Source organism: Nanorana parkeri, unplaced genomic scaffold (assembly GCF_000935625.1).
Source record: "Nanorana parkeri isolate BGI_ZX_2015 unplaced genomic scaffold, ASM93562v1 scaffold224, whole genome shotgun sequence".
NCBI lineage: Eukaryota > Metazoa > Chordata > Amphibia > Anura > Dicroglossidae > Nanorana > Nanorana parkeri.
Window position 1 is genome coordinate 1527020 of NW_017306492.1, and position 22924 is coordinate 1549943.

Sequence of the window (22924 nt, forward strand, 5' to 3'; positions counted from 1 at the left end):
GGTGTTGCTGGAGCTGAAGAAAACAGGGCTGGTAACTGCTAAACAGGTAGGGGGACCCAAAATTACCAACGGCTCCTTCGGAGGTCATCGCTACACCGTTATTTTTTTATTTCCTCTTTATTTGTATTATTGAGTTACTTTCTTTTTGTCCGCATATATTTTTGTGGTATACATCTGTAACATTTTTAGGTACTGTGTTACAGCACAGTACTGTGCATATTTTGTAACTTGTATATTAAAGGACAGTTATCATAAAAATGTCTTTGTTTTCTGTTTGTAAGCTATAAAAGATGACTGTGTTATTTGCAAATGGTCCAATCAATGTCCACAACCCACGGAACATCTGTATTTATTTCCTGTATGTATTGCTTTTTATCCATGGACTAGATGTATGAAACCTAGAGAGGGTTGCTCCTATACATAGAAGGTATAAGCATGTCTCACCAGTGCAAATCCCCAAAATATGTTTATTCCTCATTTTAGGATAGTTGGTGGAATAATACAAATCTTCACCATTATACCCAAACTATACAACCAATCCATTATAGAGACATTTATTCCAAACTTCTTACAGCCTTAAAAGAGAACTATGGGGTAAGTGTTTTCCCCATAGTTCTCTTAAGGGTCACGGGAGGACATATGCTAACCTTCTCCCGTGACTCAAAGCTAAGTATATCGAGAGCTACAGCTCGCGGTATACCGAGAACGAAACAGCCAGGACGGATCCCAACAATGCTGTCAAGATCCACCCAGCTGCGTGAATGACAGCTGGCTCTGTCTAACTACAGGTGAAACTCGAATAATTAGAATATTGTGCAAAGTTCATTTATTTCACTAATGCAACTTAAAAGGTGAAACTAATATATGAGATAGACTCATTACATGCAAAGCAAGATAATTCAAGCCGTGATTTGTCATAATTGTGAGGATTATGGCTTACAGCTCATGAAAACCCCAAGAACCCCAAATCCACAACCTCAAAAAAGTAGATTATTACATGCAATCAATAAAACAAGGATTGTACATAGAACAATATCGGACCCCTGAAAAGTACAAGCATGCATATGTACTCAGTACTTGGTTTGGGCCCCTTTTGCATCACTTACTGCAATTACTTTTGCACGATATTCTAATTATTCGAGTTTCACCTGTAGAGGCAGAGCCAGCTGTACCCGCCCCCTCCCCCGTCCGTTCCACCAGTCAGCACTGGAGGATCGGAGAGGGGAGGGGTGAAATCCCTGTGGGGAGGAGTGACCGACAGTGAGATGATCGAGAAGTGAGCGAGCGATGGTATGCTTTCGCTCACTTCCCTCTATTGAGCCGACGTGTGACAGTTTAATTTTCACTCACCTCATAGTTCTCCTTTAATCTTAAATCCAAAACAAAAACTTGTTTATGGTAAACATGTAGATGCAGGCTGAGTGCAAAGGAGCAGTCACTGGCATTGGCTGTGGTCTCCCTGCCGTTGGAAAAATTCTCCAATTCAGCTCACTTTTCAGTTCAGCTATGTTGTCCTAGAATGGTCACTTCTCCTGCCATCTCCAAACTCTTCACCCCTCTGTGAATAACCCTGTAAATATTTGTGTGCTCTGTTCCATTGGCCCCTTGCTGATCTCAAGGAGCCATTCTACCTAGGACATTGTACTCAACTTAGTTTACTGGGTGTGAATTCATCTACTGTATCTATTTACATAGGTGTGCTCTGGCAGTAGAAGCTGGAACCTTAAGCTGTGTTGATGTTACTGATCCAGAGTCCATAAATGTCACTAAAATAGTACATGTTTGTTTTAAACCATCCACTACCTGGGTAAACGTGCAGCGGCAAGAATGCAAGTTCGGCATTTTATGGAAAGCAACAAACATATTATACGGCACTGAGCTGAACACATACCAGCTGTATAATAATCTGGATAGTGTTTAAACAGCCAGATTCTAGTTCAGCAAAGATGTAATAGACTGCCTATAAAAATATGCTTGTTGTTGCTGTGGAAATCTGTGTTTTTACCAATTCAAAATTACCTAGCAATGACTGCTGTGACAACTCTGTACCAGAGATGTGCGGTCAGGGGAGGCAGGGGAGGCAGAGTCTCACCTAGAATTATGGAGAAAAAAGCTGTCAGCTTTTTCTTCATTAAGATCGGCATCTAACAGGTTACACAGCAGGGAAATCCTCCCCGCTCTGTAACTTGTCATGGACGGAGCGCCTCAGCAGTCAGGAGCAAGTGAGGGACAGGGAGGCTCCTCCCTGTCTCCTCCCTTCCTGCTTTACACTAGCTTGGGGGCGGGGCTTTGGCAGTCGGGGACGGGACGTGCTGGGGGCAAGGCTGGGGAATGCCTCACCCGGAACAAGAGGTACCGCACGTCACTCCTCTGTACTGGTGGGTTTGGTGAAATTGATGGGTACATGCACCCATATAAACAAAGCACTCTTTCCAAAGAAAAGAAAAATGAACACAACAAACATCCATTCCATATCAAATAACACATCAACAAACCAGACCCAGATTAATTTTGTACGTCATTTTTTTATTATGTGTCTCTTTACTCAACAGCCATATAAAAAAGTTTACAGAGGTGGATAATGTCTGTCATCTGTATCTTAGTTATCGTGGCTAAAGCTGCTGAATAATAATGAAATATGCCACCTCAGGTAAGGTGAATGCCAACAATAATTTTGAACAGAAGACAAACATGTTTCTGTTGTTGTGAAACTTTTTTATTACCATTTATTGCAAATCAATACCTCTTTGGCATAGGTTTAAAGTGGAAACATGTTAGCATTTAGCACCATGATGTTTTATCTTTAAACTTCCCTTCTACTTTAGTGGTCTTGGCCAGCAATAACAGGAAAGTATGGAAAGCACCTTGTAAGCCTGTGATCAATCTGTTCTGGACAATGCAGTCTATAAAAAACAGTATTAGTGGACTACCTCCAGGAATCAGACCCTAGTTGTAATTCTTTGATTCAAGGCTATACTTTGTATCCCATTAGTTTTTTGTTTTTGCCTCATCAAAGCCTACCCATCCTCTGTCCATGATGAGGTAGTTGAAACATGGAAGTTCTTTATGCATGCTGTGAACTTCATCTTGGTTAGAAAGATGGGTGGAGTTTGATGCATAGCTTAATCAGTGCTTTTTAAATTGGCCACAATTTAAAAAAATACATCACACAGTGTTTTCAGTAATGATTTTAACCTTTCTTTTTTTATAGCACCATTCAGATGTTTTCAAAATATGAAATTTGTACAAAAAATAGAGCAAAAGCATTTAGTTTGTGTTATTGCAAAAAAAAAAAAAAAAAATTGCCCTCTCTACCAAACTATCCCTTTTTCCTTAACGGTTGGAAAATAAATTATTGGAACACAGTTTCTTTGGTGACAACATTTTAAAGGGACACTAATGGGGTGAAGATCATTTGATGTGGTTTAAATTTCAGATATATCCTAAATTACAAAAAGCATACAGGGCCAACTTCAATTCCGAATTCTTGGTTTGCTCCGCCGATATCCATTGGTGCAATATCTACAATAGGTAACCTCATTGTCTTGCGTGTTCTGTATTCAAATACTGTTCGGCCCCATTCTCCTGTGTGTTTCTGTCAAAAAAAAACAGTAGGAAAAGGTCACTAGATCAATATTTCTAAGATAAAAGTATTATATTGGTACATAGCAGGTGATGAAAAGCTAATAAAGAGGCCCAACTACCACATCAAATCTCCCCACTACAGGCTCCAAGAAACACTAAATGCTGGTAGGTGATTTAATTCCCTATTTGCAAGAAAAAAAATAGTCCATTCACTATTTTTGGGAAGAGGTACAGACACAAACTACTAAAGGGACCACTAAAATTCCTGAGAGAGGTAAATAGCAGGCTGGTGATTTAAAGGTACCAGATGATCTATGACACTTCTGTGTTTATATACATTTGTCCTTTCCTTTCTGTCTCTTGCTTTCTGTTCTCCTTTGCCACGCTCAACAAATGCTTCCAATCCTCTCCTAATCCATCATGTAAGTTTATTTTTGTAAAGTACAACTCTATAAACATTTTAGAAATATGAAGTAGCAAGGAATATATTACATATTAGACTATATATACATATTAAAAAAAAACTTACAGTGCAACCATCTTCCAAAACACTGTATGTAAATTTGCTGTTTCCTTCGGCTTTAAGCTCGCTTTCGGTAGAACTCATGAATTTCACAGCCTTCTTAACATTTCCATTTTGTGCATCCATGTATGCAATGCTGTTCTTGCAGTGGTAAGTGATATTCTGGTAGCCTCTGCTGGACAGAATTCTAAGGAATGCCATCTGGACATCAGATATATCCTCTGGAAGCTCTGGGTCTCCATAGCTGAACTACAAAAAAACAAAATACCAATTGTTAAACTACTACTCTAAGAAATGCATTTCAATATCTATATGTGTTGCTGTTGGAGAGTTCCCCATTCAGGACAGGAAGTGAGGGGAAAACTATCTAGCCCTGAAAAGCAGTTAAGACCCGACAGTCGAATCCTTCCTCACTCTATTAAAAACTAAAACCTTGACACACAATTTAAAGTGAAATTATGGCAAATGAAGTGAGGAAAACAATCTATTTTTGCCTTACCTGGAAACCACCATTCATAGATTCTCCAAACCAAACATGTTTTTTATCGGTTCCAGAGCTGGTGTACCAGTTCTTTTGTGGGGCAATTCTTGGATTGGCATTCATACAAGTTTCACCCGTTTCCATGTTGCAGAAAACCTTAATAGCATCCATTCTACAGCCTTGGTTGGGGTCGATCCAGTATTCTCCTACGAAAAGCCAAAGTATTATAAAGTATTCGAAAATATATTTATAGTGTCCACTGTTTTAAAGCTGTATTTGTTATTGGTTAAAGTCTTAAATGAATCTAAGCTATAAATGTGAATTTAGAATAAGTGACACATTGTATAAATGAAACCCATGTCACATTATTGCTCCATTTGCATATGATCTGAAATTCTGTCAAGAGGATTATGTACCTGGACCCATATTTGTGAAAAAATTAAAACCCAACACAAGTTTGGCCTCATGTACATGGGCGTACAATTTGCTGCATACTGTAATTGATACTGATCTGATCACAGAATTTTGTATGCTTTGGGCCCATGCACGCTACTCCATTTTGGTCTACAGAGTTTAGCTGCGTAAACTTAAACTAGAAAAATCTGCATTCACGGTATCCTGAATATGGACCATATTGAATTTACATGTCAGCCCTGACCAGCAGCTATGCCCAGTGGAACACATGTTTACATACATACAACATTTGTGCCTATATGGATCACACTGGGCATAGCTGCTGGTCAGGGCTGACAAGTAAATATTAACAATGTCTAGCCAGCATCCCACTGATTATACACTATTGATGTTTACATCTCCCCCTAAAGGAGTCATCTATGCATAGAATGACCACAGCCTTTAGTCATTCATAATTGTCTGAGGTCATTCTGTGCATGCACTGCTGCCATACAATTAGTTCATTCAGAGCTACCATGTATACACCATGTATTAAGTCATGTAAACATTAGCACAAACATTACAAGTTTACACTATATGGATAACTTTTCATGCATGATTTTGTTGCCAGCAAGATCCTGCGTAAAAACAGTACGGCTGTGTGCATGAGCCTGAAATTTACTTCTAGATGACATTTTTGGACATTGTAGTGGACATTGGTCTGAGAAAAATTGTGGTGTGGTATCACTTATACACCTTTATTCTTACATCTGGTAGAAACTACAGGATTGACTGGTGTAAACCCACTACTTATTTAAACTTACATTTCTATATTGTAAAAGAAAAACAGCACAGAACTGCCTGTGTCGACAATCTATGCTCTTTTGAAGAGGTAAGGCTGCTGAAAAAACCTCAACAGACATCCAGGTGTGTTGGATACCTGGTATCCCGATGCGCATTGTAGTTACATCTTTCAGCCCCTACATCACTTGCTAGGAGAGAAGATACTTCCTCTTCATACCATTCTAGCAGTGGTGGAACAATCGCCATAGCGACCCAGGTGGCCGATATGGGGCCCGGGGCGCAGGGCGTTTGGCCAGGACATCCACCTGATGCCGTGCTCGTCACCCGGGTCGCTATGGCATCTCAGCTGCTGGCTGTCACTGGCGGCTGTGAGGAGGAACGCGCCTGTCAGTGATGTGTGCAGCGCCGCTTTGCTACTCACAGCCGCTGCTGACTCACCAACAGCCAGCAGCTGCTACAGAGGAGGCTGGGCCCAGCGTTGGCAGTAAAGGAGGAGGCGGGGCCCAACGATGGAGGAGGCAGGGCCCGTTAGCGACCATGGAGGAGGTGGACAGTGGATCAGGGCTGACAGGTAAGATGGTTTGACCAGCCCACCTGAGACCCTGCAGAGCCCACCATAGAATGTCTATGGTGGCTCTGCAGGGTGACTCTCAGGTGGGCTGTTTGGCTTATCAGGTGGGTGTAACTAGAAATTACAGGGCCCCATACAAAATTTTGCTATGGAGCCCTGTGATTTCAAGTTATGCCCCTGCATTCTAGTACAGTTTGTATATGGCTAGAAATTACAAGTCGGCTTGGAAAGTGGACAAAGCAAATTAATAACAATTCCATTACATAAGCTAAAGTTATTTGTCTGGAGCCAAGCGAAAGCAGAGTTTTCTGTTAAGAGCTGATTATTTCATAGCCTGTTGTGGGAAAACACCAACGTTCCTGCATTTCTTAGTTTCCCAGATTAAGACATTTTATCATATCTAATAGTTACAGAAATTTGAACTAATTTGATGATCAGTTCATTTCCACAATCCCAGTCAAGGTAGGCATTGCTGTTTACAAATGAAACATGACTTAAGTACATATTTAGGAAAAGAAGAGATAAAGCTATGAAAAAAATATATTAGCACAGTGGTCTTACTTACCACTCTTATACTCTGGGTGACACAAATTGAGATCACGACAGTTACGGGCAGGGTTCTTTCTTGTGCCGTCTGGACTAATAATGTTTTCTATTTGGCCGTTGATTGTTTTAAGGGAAGTCATAATTTCAGCACTGGTAGTTGTATCAAACGGTTGGTCACCATAGTAGGGGGCCCCAGCTGGTCCTTTTTCCCCACCAAATGACCCTAGATTTGCTCCACCACCATCACAGCAAGGTCCAGGTGGACCAGGGGGACCAGGCTGTCCTGGAGGTCCAGAGTGACCAGATGAACCCTGGAAAAGGTACATAAAAATGTTAACCTAATATCTGTTTTTGTGATATATTCTGCTACTAGCTGTGCATATACAGAAAGGATAGACATAGCTGATGAGAAATGAAAAGATATATGGGTAACAAAGTAAGCTAAGGTTATTCATAATTCATGAAAGCATGACCGTAATACAATGTAATTTTGAATATATAATTTTACTTAAAATCTTAAGGATTTGTGGGATTTTGATACATAAACAGCATTCTACTAAATATATATATAGTTATATAAGACTTCATTCACTAAGAAAAGTGAATTTTCACTTTGCAAAGGGAATTTCTACTTAGCTTACTGAATGAGATAAGGCTGTGCTGATTTGCAATGTGAAAGTACTCTACTCCTCTGGTAATTCCAAGTCAATGTATTCAGTAAACACAATGGCCTGTCTTTTGCTTGAGCACTTAAAGTTGTGTCTGATAGCACCTCAACACTACAAGGTATGATATGGGTCTTATTTACATTGAAAGATTACAAGCTAAACGATGAAATACAATACCTCTGGGCCAGATTCTCCTCTGCTTCCACGAGGACCTGGAGGGCCAATAGGTCCAGGATATCCAGAAATGCCATCTTTGCCTGGAGCTCCATTTGATCCCGGAGGACCCTACAACATGAATATACAGTTTAAAAGTAATTTTTGCAGAAAATTTTATATACACTATAGTTGAAGTATTCAGAACTATATACAGCTCATTATGTAACTGTATTCCATTCTCTAACTGCTTTAGCTTACAAGCAACCAATATTACAATGGGATACGTACCCTAGGGCCTAAGGGACCAGGGGATCCAGCAACACCTTGTTCTCCTGAAGGTCCCTGCAATGAAAGGTTGGATTTTTTAGATCATGTATTCACAATAAAACCTGAAGCCAGAACAGTTCTCCAAATGAGTATCTGATTATTTCCAGGGAATTTGATTGTCAGCATCATGACCTATTGTTTATTTAAACAGGTTTACTTGTTAGGCTTCATACACATGTATTTTATGAAAGGATAACTAACTTTCACTTAACTTTCAATTATGTGCATCCTGGCGTGCCACCTAAAAATGTGGGCATTTTCATTAATGTGTGCTTTCATTCATTTAAAGCCTCTCTCCCCAATAAGGGCACAGGCAGCAATAAAAACCTGCCAGAAGCTATAACCCTTCTTCATTCTATCCAAATCAAAATTAATTTAATAGTTTTGGCTAAAGTTGGTCTTTAGTATATGTATTTTTTCATTACTTCTCATTAATTTTATGAAAGAACCATATTTTTAAAGAAAAACATAAGGCTAGCAACCTCATATATAATGTTCAGGGCATTTTATTAAATTAAAAATTATATTTTTTTAATCATACATTTTAAATTTATCTACACCAATCTATTTTGTAATTGATAATGTTTGTAATAAATAATAATACCAATAAGTGCCCATTGTAGTATAATTTGTAACACTATGCCATATGTAATGAAATAATACAGTGTATTACCACATTTATTACATTATACTGTTTATATTTTCCAGTAAACCTAAGTACATTTTTAAAATAGGGCTGCAACTATCACAGTGAAGCAATACGGTATTTACTTTCTTTTTTATTTTCTACTAGTACAACACAATGGAAGCTATACTGTAGTTTAAAGTGATTCTTTCCATAGAAACTTACAGTTGAGCCAGGGGGGCCAGGGTTGCCAGGCATTCCACGATGACCTTTCATTCCATTGGTACCACGCTCACCAGCCTCACCTTTATCACCGCGTGTACCTTGTGGTCCCTAAAGAAAACATATGAATAATTACCAAGCAACTATATGCATTTGAATATTGTTATTTGGTGTAATGATGTATATTACATGAACCATTTTCTGGAAAAAGAATGGCCAGAATGTCATTATCAACTTACAGGAGCTCCACGAGCACCAGAAGGACCAGATGGGCCGGCAGGACCAGAAGGACCCTAAACAGAAATAGAAAAATGACAAATGAATATGCACTTGATTACAGTTGGAATCAAGGAAAAACAACAGAAAACATGAAAATAAAAACGGAGAGCTGTTTCACAGAATGTAATGTGACATGCCACATTTCACAGTGCTGGGTGACTGAGCCACCAACTGACAAGAATCTGTGCTGCCACATGAGGGATAGGGGAGTAAGTATATTGCTCTCTTATACCTTGAGGTACTGGTGGCTGGTAGTACTGGTGGCTGAGGAGAATGGTGGGGGAGTGAACCTGCACTGCATGCACGAAACCCATGTATACAAAAAAAAAACAGCTGTGGTGCAATTTACAGTGAATATAACATATGCTACATCTTTATACATTGTCCTTCATGTCATGTCCTGTTAATACAATGACTAAGAAATGCTATAAGCTAATGCAAATATATTGTATATTGTCAGAGTGTCATATATAACTTGATCGTTCCATCCCCATGATTCCAAGCATAGAGTGACATAAATTGCTAGATACCGGTTTTACTAAATTAAATTAATAGTATCTAGAAAAATATATTTCATAGTGAACATATTTTATAAATTAAAAATTATTACGAGGCATTCATCTAAAACTGAAATAAGACATTTTAAAATAAGCTACAGCTTACAGTTTCTCCTCTGTCTCCATTCTTTCCAGCTGAGCCAGCAGGACCTGGGGCACCTGGGTGCCCAGGAGATCCAGGAGCACCAGGAGAGCCATTTTCACCACGGTCACCCTATAAAAAAAAAGCAGGGCAAAAAATGAATACCACAAACACAAAAATACATTTATAAATCATATCTAAATGATGAAAGGAGAACTACAGAACTGATATTTACCTTAGATCCAGCTGATCCATCACGCCCAGGCAAACCATCAGAGCCAGGGTTGCCCTAAATTAAAGAAATAAAACATTGTAGCTCTTAAAGTCACTGTATTTTTCATAAATAAATGCTTTTAATATAATATAGTGTGGGTCTGCATGCCAAAATAGAATAATATTAAATGCTTAAAGGAGAACTATGGGGTCAGTGTTTTGCCCCATAGTTCTCCTTAGGGTAACGGGAGGACACAAACTAGCGTCCTCCCGTTACCCTAAGCTCAGTATACCGCAAGCTACAGCTCGCAGTATACTGAGACGCCGCAGCCGGAGCGGATCCCGACAGAATCCGCCCAGCTGCGTGAGTGACAGCTGGCTCTGCCTATCTAGAGGCAGAGCCAACTGTACCCGCCCCCTCACTCGTTCGTTCTGCCAGTCAGCACTGGCAGATCGGAGCGGGGAGAGGGGAATCCAGCCCCTCCCCCTGTCATGGCAGAGAGTCGTGACAGGATCGAGAGGTGAGCGAACCCGGTATGTGTTCGCTCACCTCCCGATCTACTGAGCCGACCTGTGACAGTCTCATTGTCACAGGTCGGCTAGAACTATGAGGTGAGTGGTAATCACTCATCTCATAGTTCTCCTTTAAGGCAAGGGTCTAAAACTCAATTCACTTGTGGACCACTGGACAAATTTTCTTCTCCCATGGGGGCCGCTTGCCAAATTTAATAAAATGTCAAGCTCTATACAGTACCCATGTTAATGTCTACTTGTGTTTATTATGTCAGTATATGTGTTTGTGATGCTTTATACGTACTGCCAGGATTTCTGTGAGTGATGTCGGTATGTGTGTTAATGTTTCTATGTGTGTCAAATCAGTATGTATACATGTGTATATGTGTGCAGTATCAGTATATCTGTCACAATATCCGGAAATCCGTGCCGGATTTACGCTTTGCTCCCTGGTTCTGGTCTGTCAGCCTATGGTGTCTCACAAGGCTGCAGCCAATCTGCTCGCCTCCTCCCCTATTTAGGACTTCCTCACTTGTTGCTCTTGGTGCGAGCAACAAGTCTTATGCCTTGTTCCGTACCCCGTGTGGCTCTAACTATCCCTGGAATCTTATTTCATGCGCTTGCTATTGGATCCTTGTGCCTTTGGCTTCCCTGTACCAGCTGGTATCCCTGTTTGACGTTATCCCCTGCTTTGCTCCTTGCGCCCCTACTATAGTATTTCAGTGGTTAACCTTTAGAATATTGCTGCAGATCTTAATTGCTTTCACCTGTGTGCGGTGAGTCTCTCTTTTCTACCTTCATTGCCTCACTTCTTCTGTGTTTTCCCTCTGCAGCCTTTGTGTGTTGCTTCCTCCTATTTACTTGCCTTGTTGTACTTCAACTCCATCACTTGCCTTCCAGTGTATCTTCCTTCCATCCTTCCTTTTGCTGTCACCCTTTTACTTCTGTGCTACTCTCTTACCTTGTGGCTGTGTTGAATTAGTCCTTGTCTGCACACCCCCTTTGTGCTTCTTTAAGTACTTTTTCCTCTGTTATCCTGCTTCTTTGTATGCATCTGCAACGCACATCTGCTTACTTTTGTAAGTTACACCTTCCTGCTCCTAGGTGTGCCTCTAAGCTACTTACCATTCCCTAGTGTCCTTGTTTAGATACCCTCTTCAGTATGCTCTGCTGTTCTGCTGTGTGTTTTGCGCCTTTTGCTTGTGACTTTCTCTTTCTCTCATTGTGTGCCACTGTTCCTATCTTCCTCCTCTTGGTTACAAGTTTCTTCCCTACCTGTTTGTATCCAGTTCCCCTGATGCTTCAACTAGTCCTTTTGTGTCTGTGTGGGTGTGCTAGAGAGCCGCAACCTGTAAGGTGTCCAGCAGCCAATCATCCTCACCATTAGAGGCTCTGTCGAATACCTGGCCCTTCTTAGATTCTGCGCCTCTAGTGCGTCCGGAGAACACACAGATCCTTAGTCCCTCTCTTCCTGTGACCTACATCCCAGATATCACTCCTGCCTGTGACTCCTACCAACTCCGCAAACCCCGGAGCTCACGTACCCTAGTGCCCTGGTCCCTAGGCCGTGACAAATGTGTGTGTCATATCAGTATGTATACATGTGTATACTGTATGTGTGCAGTGTCAGTATATGTGTGTGTGTGTGTCATATCAGTATTGATACATGTGTATATATGTGCAGTGTAAGTATGTGTTTTTTTTCCTACAGGTTTTCATTTTAATCATAGAGGACCAACAGATTCACACATTCACTAACACACAGAAATACACAAACAGAGAAACACACACACAGACATGCAAACACATACAAATACACACACAGAAATACACACACACCCCAACCAGAAATGCACACACGTACAAATACACACATTGGCAGAAATATACACTAATACACACACAAGGCTCCATTCACACCTGTTTAGAGATTCCTGCATCAGGAACTTGCATTTACTGCAGCAGGAATCCCAAAAGTAATGATCTGGTGACAGCCGCTGCATGTAAACACTGGCACACCGCATGTAATGGTATGTGATATGGTTACATGAGGTTAGGAATCAATCGATGATGCATCCAGGGATAGTGATTGGTTTCTGACTACCTGTAATCATATCACATGCAGTGTGCCGGCATTTATATGCAGCGGCTGTCATCTGAACATTAACTTGAACAGGTAACAGCTACCACTTGTAAACAACAGATTTAGGATTCTAATACAGGAATCCCTAAGCGCACCTAAACACCCCCCACAAACACACACACACACAGAAATACACACATACACATATACACAATAATGCAACCCCCTACATACAGAAATACACACAGAATACCCATGGAAATACACACATACACACAATAATGCAACCCCCCCACACACACACACAGAAAAATACACATATGCACTCCTTTTATATGTTCTGGTGTTTCATCTGCTAATTCATCTGCTTCTATAATTTATCAACAGGCATTTCTCGACTGCCGTATATGGAAACACTGATGGTAAATCCATATTCATGATGGTATCATAGGGAAATGTAAAGCCTTATCATGTACAATGAACTTTTGCACAAGCCTTTTGCTTTCCTTCATTGGCAAAGCAATAGTAAATTCACTTACATCTCTTCCAGCTTCTCCTGGAGCCCCATTAATACCGGCTGCCCCTGCTGAACCAGGGAAACCACGTTCACCAGGTGATCCATTGCTACCTGATTTTCCATCTTCACCCTATAAAAGGAGAACAATGAAGAATATTTCAAATGTAAAAGTATTTTCTGTGCTATGACTGGTTGTATTTTTTTAAACTATTTTTCCACACTTTTTCCACAGTATGGTAAAGATATGCTTAATAAGCCATACCTTAGCGCCTGGAAGACCTGGAGTGCCTGGTCTACCCTGTAAGCCAGGTAATCCTACAATACCACGAGTGCCAGCTGGACCATTAATGCCTGAAGGACCTGGAGCACCCTGTTAAATATATGTGCATAATTAGAATACAATTCAGAATACAGTTTGATATTGATATGCAAACAAATGTAATTTATTGTTTTTTATCTTAATATATTATGTCCATACTGAATAGAGTGATATTAATTATTTGGCAGTGGTTACTTACAAGAACAAACAAACAAATAAATACAAAAAAAGAAATATTTAGACAAAAAAGGGTATAAATTACATTATTAAAAAAATGTCACACTAAATAGGTTTCTTTTTTTTTTTTTAAAAAAGCAACTCAAGAATGCTTACTGATTCTCCTCGATTTCCTGGTGATCCCCTTTCTCCTTGTGTGCCTGGTTCACCCTTTGGACCTGAAGAACCTGGACTACCGGGAGGACCAGTACTGCCAGCTGGACCAGGTGGACCATCCTTTCCGGGGCCTCCGGGAGGACCAGAAGGACCAGAATTGCCCTGAATTTTAGCAAACACTAATTAATGGTTGAAAAATAAATCATTGTGAAGGGCGTGATTTCTAAAATAGATATCTGCAATTAACTATCACTTTTCTCATTTGTTTAAATGGTTAAAATCAATAAAAACAAAATACAAATATATATTACTGAGAAAATTAAAATATAATAGAATAATACTGATGTAAGTGTGGTATAAGCTAACCACTTTAAAATGGCAACAAATGCCATGGTAGTATGCATGCCCCGATGACCACTAAACCATGCCATGCCTGTGTACTACTGTCTTATATCTGAGATAATATTTATTTTTATTAGCCAAAGTGTGCCTATTCCAGAGAGTGATTTAAGGGGTTGAGGCAGGGGTTGAGGCAGGGGTTGGGTCAGTGTTAGTGGGTTGTGGAAGGATGTCTGTAAGCAATTATTATTATACAGGATTTATATGGCGCCAACAGTCTGCAACAGTCTAAAAGGGAGGGGCAAGTGATACATCAGGAGGTAGCTATGTGGGGATGAATTGTCTGAGAATGTGATGGTTCAGCGATTAGGTTGAGGCAGGATAGGCTTCCCTGAAGAGATGAGTCTTAAGGGATCACCTGAAGGCAGTCAGAGTGGGAGACAGATGGACAGGTTGGGGTAGAGAGTTCCATAGGATGGGAGAGACTCTAGTGAAGTCCTGGAGACGAGCATGGGAGGAGTTGACGAGGGAGCTGTAAAGCAGAAGGTCTTTTGAAGAGCGGAGGGGACGGTTAGGGTGATACTTTGAGACAAGGTTTGAGATATAGCCGGGGGCAGAGTTTTGGATGGCTTTGTAAGTCATTGTTAATATTTTGAATTTTATCCTTTGGGCTATTGGAAGCCAGTGCAGGGATTGGCAGAGGGGGTTTGCAGACACTGAGCGGTTAGTCAGGTGAATGAGTCTAGCAGCTGCATTAATGATAGACTGAAGGGTGGGGGTCCAAGGACAGAGCCTTGGGGGACCCCTACAGAAACGAGAAGAGGAGGGGAGGAGTTAGATTTGTAGGTGACACTAAAGGAGCGCTTAGATAGGTAGGAGGAGAACCATGAGAGAGCAGAGTCTTGTAGGCCAAGCAAGTAGAGTTTTTTGAGGAGGAGCAGGTGGTCAACAGTGTCAAAAGCAGCTGAAAGGTCTAATAGCAAGATAAGGAGTAGTTACCATTGTTTTTAGCTGTGAGTAAGTCATTAGTGAGTGTGAGAAGGGTGGTTTCCGTGGAGTATAGGGGGCGAAAGCCGGATTGTAGGGGGTCGAGAAGGTTGTTATCAGCGAGGTGCCGGCTCAGGCGGCTGTAGATAAGGCGGAATATGTGCATTGTAAGGCAGGAGGGAAAGGAGGTATCTTGATGGTGCCCAGGCTCTAGCAAAGCAGAGTCCAGAGAAGGGTTCAGCACCATGCACAGCAACAGCAACTACAGCTGTCAAGAACTGGCTACAGAGTGCAGGAATCAGTCAATGTTTAGTGCTACAAGCCAAGTCCAAATAACAGGTCAAGCTGTACTTCATGGCTACAGGGCTCCCTGGCTGATTGATCTCTCCTGCTGGCTGCAGAGATTGACAATTGACTGATATTCAGTGCTCTGGTAGAAAAATGTGAGGCCAAGGGATCTCTGTTCCGGACTGCAGAGGTTGGGTACCAGCTGACGTTTGGTGCTGGCTGGAGGGCACAGGGTCAAACCACTGTCACTTTGACTGGTCCCTGTCCTGGCTAGGAAACTCCACTATTCATCTTCAGCAGGACTGCTAGAGGGGTGGGAAATAAACCTGGTCAGAAGCCAATCAGCAGCTATGAAAGTTGCAACTACTGGGCTGAAGGTTTCATCTCTGTGCTGGATGTACTTCATGACCCAGAGGCAACTGAATTTACCCGCATAGCAGGATTTTACAGGAAGTGTCAGCAGATCGATGTGATGCACAGTACACTTCTCGTGTACATCCACAGTTGAATGCTCACATTGCTATTGCTATGGAACCCTTTCACTTGTGCATATCTAGCCTGAACACTTGTGGCTCTTGGCTGCTATAGAGCAACGGAAAGTCACAAAATCCAGTGTGCACTCTTTCTTTCTCAGCTTTTGCCCAAGAGGCAAGAGAGAGCGCAGTAGACATGTACATTTTGTTTCGTTCCGAATAGATTTTCATGCAAATTTTTTTAAATTCAGACATTTGGATGCATCCAAATTACCGAATTCAAATGCATCCGAATGCAAACTAATTCAAATGTTCCTTTAACGAAAATTCGCATCTGTCCGAATTTAATTCAAAACTAAACTACATCGGACCTGTTATTGTTCTTTGGCCAATCAAATGTTTTTTGGGCTATTGGGGGTTGCAATATAGGCACGGTCATTTGACCTACAGTTGTGGATCTTTCAGAAACGACAATTCTAACAGATACAAAATCTGTATTTCGGATACGAAATCCAAACAACTAAAGAAATTAAAATCAGAATCAATCCGAAACATAACTAAACACATTTTTTGTGGGGTTACATGTCTAGAGGGCAGTGCTAGCTTCCTGCTGTTATATATAAATATATTATATATATATATATACTGTAATACTTACATTACTACCTGGAGGTCCAGGTAAACCACGAGCACCAGGGAAACCAGCTGCACCCTGTAAGACAACAAAATGTTATGCCACTTCTGAAAATGTTAAGGTTACTATATCTCTATATTTTTGAGATAACTCTTAATGTATTTACAATATGAATAAGTTCCATAATATACCAAGTTATGCATTTTAAGTTCTCTACTCTTGTGGGCTTAGCAAATGTGACATTGTACTAGCACAAAATGTTTAATCTGTTAGTGTATAATCTAGAAAGTTACAATAAATCTCTCAGAACACATCACAAAATTTGTGGAGGATTCTGGTCATTTAAAATAGGAAATTACCCAGGCCTGTTCAGGAAACTTCATTCATTCTAAAACAGAATTTTAATATCAAATGAAATTTTGAACAACATTGGTCAAGACTCAGATGCCATTATTAAATGTTCTGAAGAGTTTTTTCATATGAAAGTTTCTGTGAAAATCTATCAGTGTGTAACCGGCTTAAGTAACAGTAGTTACTGTCACTGTGACACATAAATATTTCGTAAAATTACTTTCATGGTGATTGTATAGGTTATTCCTCTTCATTGGTGGTCAGAAGGTAGAACATCAAGGAGTCCCTTAATTTGAAAATCTGCCTGCCTCATGACCCTTGAGGGTGGTTTACTTTTTATAAGCAGCTTAGCAGTGCATTGACTATACTAGTAGGAGAACTATAAGCTTTATACAAAAAAAGTGACAGTTGCATAAATATTTGGTTAGTCACATTATATATAGGGATACAATGGTACCTCGGTTCACAAACTTAATTGGTTCCACGATTCTGGTCGCGAACCGAAATGGTCGCGAACCGAATCACATTTTCCCATAGGGTTTAATGTAAATCAGGTTAATCCGTTCTGACCCCTACGAACGTGGTTGCAAACTGATTTTTTGGTTGCGAACCAAATTACATTTTCCCATAGGGTTCAATGTAAATCAGATTAATCCGTTCTGAACCATATATGGGGAAAAAAAAATTAACCACAAAAATATGAAACAAATCACAGTACAGTATGAAGAGAGTGAACACTGGCATAGAGGGCGGAAAGGTGAGTGGGGAGGAAGTTATTATTTGGAGGGAGAGTTCACCTGCATAAGGACCTTGGGGAGATCTCCTTCAGGGGTTTCCTCTCTTCTTTGTCTGTTAGCTGCAGGGTCAATTTTGGTGAAAAATCGGTCTAATGTCACTTGTTTTTTCCTGCGCTGCATAACCCTCCAGAAATGAGAGACCACGTTATTGTTCATCAGATTCAACACTCTGTTCGTCACAGTTATGTTGGGGTGGTGCTTCTCAAAGAAATCCTGGCACTCTTCCATTTTTCCATTACGAATGTTATCACATCACTGCTAACCTCCTCCCTTTCTTCCTTTTCCTCTGTGGAATGCTCCTCAACTCACTCTGGAGTTCAGCAAGTTCTTGCGTCGTCAGCTCCTCCTTATGGTTCTCAACAAGCTCCTCTGTGTCTGCACCATCAACGTCCAGACCCATACTCTTGCCCATGGACACAATATCCTCCACTACCTGTGCATCAGACTCTTCCGTGTCACGTTCAGTGACACATTCTGGCCACAGTTTCCTCCAGGCTGAGTTCAAGGTCCGGCTACGTGACATCTTCCCATGCTTTGTCAATGAGGTTGATGCAGTGGAGGACATTGAAATGTTTCTTCCAGAACTCTTTCCGAGTCAAAGATGTCTCTTCAGTGACATTAAAACACCTGGTGAAGAGCGCCTTTGTGTACAGCCTCTTGAAGTTGCAGATCACTTGCTGGTCCATAGGCTGCAGAAGAGGTGTTGTGTTGGGGGGGAAGAACTTGACCTTTATGAAGTCATACTCAGCATCCATATCATCCACCAAGGCTGAAGGGTGTGCCGGGGCGTTGTCCAGAAAAAGGCATCTTTTAGGCAGTTGGTTGTCAGAAAGATATTTTTTAACTGTGGGTGCGAACACCTCGTGGAGACATTCCATGAACAATTGCCTTGTGACCCAAGCTTTCGCATTGGTCCTCCACATGACAGGCAGTCTGGCCTTGTTCACATTCTGTTCCTTGAATGCACAAGGGGTCTGGGAATGGTACACCAGTAGTGGTTTAATCTTCAGATCAGCGCTTGCGTTCGCACACAGCAAAAGGGTCAATATGTCCTTCATGGGCTTGAGCCCCGGCAGTGTCTTTTCCTCCTGCGTGATATAGGTTCTGTTCGGCAGCTTCTTCCAAATGAGCCCTGTTTCATCGCAGTTGAACACTTGTTGAGCAACGTATCGTTCTGCCTTCATGAATTCAGCAAAGTCTTTCTTGTAGGCTTCTGCAGCGGTCTTGTCAGAACTGGAAGCCTCACCATGTCTTATCACACTGTGGATGCCACTTCTCTTGCGGAATTTTTCAAACCACCCTCTACTGGCTTTAAATTCATCATTAAATGCACTTGTAGAGGGGTCTTGCTGCAGAAAATCACTGTGCAATTTCCTGACTTTTTCACAGATCATAGCTTCACTTACACTATCACCTGCCAGCTGTTTCTCATTCAACCACACTAACAGAAGTTTTTCCACCTCTTCCAGTAGTTGTGTCCTCTGCTTTGCTAACATGGTTACTCCTTTTGCCACATCTGCTTTGATGGCATCTTTATTCTTCAAAATAGTCGAGATGGTTGACTTTGCCATCTTGTACTCCGAGGCCAGATCAGTCACACGAATACCACGATCATGCTTTTCTATAATTTCCTTCTTCAATTCAATAGTTATTTTCTTTGAAACCTTCTTGTTACAATTCTTGCTCTGCACTTTCTTGTTACCCTCATTATTCCGCTGCACTTTCTTTTTACCACCATTCTTGCTCTGCACATCCTTGTCACCTTCAATAATGCTCTGCACATCCTTGTCACCTTCAAAAACGCTCTGCACATCCTTGCCACCTTTAATAACGCTCAGCACATTCTTGTAACCTTCAATAACGATCTGCACATCCTTGTCACCTTCATTAACGCTCTGCACGTTCTTGTCACCTTCAATAATGCTCAGCACATTCTTGTAACCTTCAATAACGATCTGCACATCCTTGTCACCTTCATTAACGCTCTGCACGTTCTTGTCACCTTCAATAAAGCTCTGCACATTCTTGTCACCTCTCTGCACTTTCTTTTTCCCACCACGCTTGCTCTGCACTTTCTTGGGAGCCATGCTGGATTGAATACAGTAATACAGTAATACTGTACAGTACTGTGCTACAAAGCACACAAAAAAGCTTCACAGTAAGTGTCCACAGCCCTGTCTGCGACCGCAATCTCAGGTACAGGAAGCTTTGACTATGTGTCAGAGCAGGAAAGAGGGCCGCAGTCATGTTTGTCACCCGAGGCAGTGTTCGCAAACGGAGGCAAAATTTTGACGAACTTCCTGGTCGCGAAACCGAATTGTTCGTGAACACAGGCGTTCGTGAACCGAGGTACCACTGTATTAAAATAGTTACATTTATAGTGCACTACTTACAAGTGATCCTGGAGCACCACGGTCTCCTTTTGATCCCTGAGGACCAGAATTGCCCTGTAAAAAAAAGGAAAAAAAAATCAGCCACCTTATCTTGGACACATATTCTAACAGAGAAACAAATTATCAATAGTACAGCAAATAGGTACTTACAGCAGGACCAGGGCCACCTGGAGAACCACCTGCACCTTGAGGACCAGGTTCACCTCGTTCACCAGGACCACCTTTTTCTCCTTTACCACCAGGTTCACCATTTTGACCCTGCATACATTCAAAATGATTAAGTTAGCGTAAAGCTAAATCAAGCCAGAATTACATTGATTACATGACATGAGACAGGTAACTCTTTATGTACTTACAGGAGATCCAGGGAAGCCAGCAGGACCATGAGGACCAGGTTCACCACGCTCCCCCTATAATTAGATAAATAATAAAGCATTTACTAAAACCGACAAAATATAGACCAACTCTTAAAAAGTCCTCTAGGATATGCATTTGTTCCATAACATGCATATCTGAGGGTTCATATATACAAAATATTAATCCTCAGGTATACATATTTCACAGCTAAATGCAAGAACATTATTTTCTATGGACATGCTACAGAAAAAGCTAGATCTTTCATATAGAAAAAGTAATTTCAGCATTTCTCTTTCAATTGATCTGGCACCCAAACTAACAAGCTTAAGGCAAAGGTTTTTGCATCAGGAAATTGTAGAGCTGCAAAAAATGTATATTAATATTGAAGGAGGGGGTAGAAAAAATAGGTCCACACCAGCTTAACAGCAGGTCACAATATTTACGGGGAAACAGGAACATCTCAAGCAACATACTAATTGTCAAGATATCACAAAGGCCAAGTCTTAAAGTGCTTTTGTAAGACCCACAAATGTGCAGAATGGAAGAAGCAAGGGTGATACAGAAAAATAAGACTTTTCTGGCTGTATGTTTGTTCCAGGCCAGTTATAGATAGGCTACATGTTCGGTGTATTAAGTTATTCGATCAATATATGGAGTCTCGTGTATTAACTTATTTTAAATGTTATTTCATATTCATTATCAGCAACTTGCATGAATACATTAGTTTTGAAGTAAACATGTGCCAAAAGTATTGTTGGGGAAGGGGGTGGAAGAATAATTGGTTGGGGGTAAATGTTGGAAGTGTATTTAGGTTTTTAAGTTAATCTGAGGGATAACATAATGAAAGGGCATCCTCATCAAAGATTGGTAGCAGCTCCTTCCCTCTAATGGATTCCATTCACACTGAGAAGGGTTGCAATAGGTAAAATGGAGCCAACCCATATACATTGTCTGTACTGGCATAGCAACAGACAGCATCTGCTTACAAATTCATCTTCCCTTGTGAAGTGAAAGGCGGGTACACAGCTTTGGCACTATTCCCCTGGTTTACTACAGAAATGTGAAAGTTGTAGCTGGGACCACTGAACATCCACTGGGCTCTAGGCCCCTACCTAAGTTGCTTTGTGGATTATCTGTCTTGAGTTTAAATAACTTATTGTATCTTCATACCAGTCACCTGCAATTACATCTTCACATCTATAGCAGGCTTAGGCTGGGAGGGGTAGCAGAAGCATTCAGAATCAGATATGTACTTGTCAGTGAACTTGCTGGCAGGAGGAAAACTTTTCTTTAAAAAATTTGCCATGAGTCATTATACTTTCCTCTTTCAAGCACTAGCTCTGAGCTTTGGAGATAGAATTTGAAGTACTTACAGGGCCACCACGTGCACCAACAGGCCCAGGAGGTCCAGCTGAGCCACCTTCACCCTGTAAAACCAAATAAATGAAACAGAAAGTTTAGTCAAGAGAAATATATTCCGTATGTATGTACACAGGGTAATAAAAAAATTGTTTGTAAACCCGGACAATTAACTTTTCATGTTCAGTCTATTAAGCATACCATTAAAATTAACATTGATTTAGTTATACGGAGAAGTGTAATGATAAGTGTAAAAAATCTTGTGAGCTTTCGACCTGTGCTGCACTCTTATCAGCTATCATTGTTCTCAGTTCTCACTGTGTTATAGAGAAGATAGGGGTGTCTTATGGTAACAATACTGTCCCTCAATAGATGCAGTATGGTAAGTGAGTGTTGTCACCCAAGGACAGAAAGTGTGCTATTGCCAGGATCACCAAGTGGAAATGAAAGAAAAAACATATTTAAAAAGAAAACTAACGCAGCCAACACATCTAGGGGCTGGTAAGCTGCAGTATATTACTTTTTTGTTTTTGGGCTTTGATGCACTTTAACCAGTTGACATCCGCGGTGTTAAACCCCCCTTCCCATCCAGGCCATTTTTCAGTATTCAGCGCTGCGGTACTTTGACTGACATTTATTCCGTCATTCAATGCTGTACTGAAATTAATTTTATACCCTTTTTTGGGGACAGATAGAGCTTTCTTTTGGTGGTATTTATTCACCACTGGGGTTTTTATTTTTTTACTATGTTAAGGAAAAATTACCGAAATTGAAAAAAAACAGTTTCCCCTATATTAAATGATAAAACATTTATTATTACCCAATTTTTTGGTAAAATATAAAAGACGGGGTCACGTCAGATAAAAAGACACCAAACATGTCAAGCCTTAAAATTGCGTGCGCGCGCGAAACCTCAAAAAACGATAATACCCAAAATTGGCCATAGGCGACACTTTAAAAGCTGTTACCGCTCATCAGTTTAGTGTTATCAGTGATTGATGGCCCTAAAATGATTGCTCTCACTGCGATGTTCGCGGCGATATGTAACATGTGTAGCGCAATTGTAATTTTTGCGCGCTGGGGCACCGGACGCGTATTTACGTTTATAGGCGCGTAAACGTGGGGGTGGGGGAGTTAAACATTTTGGGG

The 22924-nt window shown here is 40.9% G+C and overlaps 1 protein-coding gene across 1 annotated transcript in view; it reads right to left on the minus strand.

Annotated features, from left to right (window-relative positions):
* Positions 1-2508: 2508 nt before the first annotated feature.
* Positions 2509-22924, minus strand: part of COL4A3 (collagen type IV alpha 3 chain) — an 89989-nt gene continuing 69573 nt past the window's right edge. The window contains exons 34-51 of the mRNA XM_018556079.1: positions 21790-21843; positions 20416-20469; positions 20210-20317; positions 20060-20113; positions 16543-16596; positions 13798-13959; positions 13408-13515; positions 13168-13275; positions 10055-10108; positions 9844-9951; positions 9141-9194; positions 8905-9012; positions 8016-8069; positions 7749-7856; positions 6923-7214; positions 4608-4795; positions 4115-4357; positions 2509-3595 (exon numbers count right to left, since the gene is read on the minus strand). Coding sequence (XP_018411581.1) covers positions 3449-3595; positions 4115-4357; positions 4608-4795; positions 6923-7214; positions 7749-7856; positions 8016-8069; positions 8905-9012; positions 9141-9194; positions 9844-9951; positions 10055-10108; positions 13168-13275; positions 13408-13515; positions 13798-13959; positions 16543-16596; positions 20060-20113; positions 20210-20317; positions 20416-20469; positions 21790-21843 — 2058 coding nt within the window. The 3' untranslated portion in view covers positions 2509-3448. The remainder of the gene's footprint in view (positions 3596-4114; positions 4358-4607; positions 4796-6922; positions 7215-7748; positions 7857-8015; positions 8070-8904; positions 9013-9140; positions 9195-9843; positions 9952-10054; positions 10109-13167; positions 13276-13407; positions 13516-13797; positions 13960-16542; positions 16597-20059; positions 20114-20209; positions 20318-20415; positions 20470-21789; positions 21844-22924) is intronic.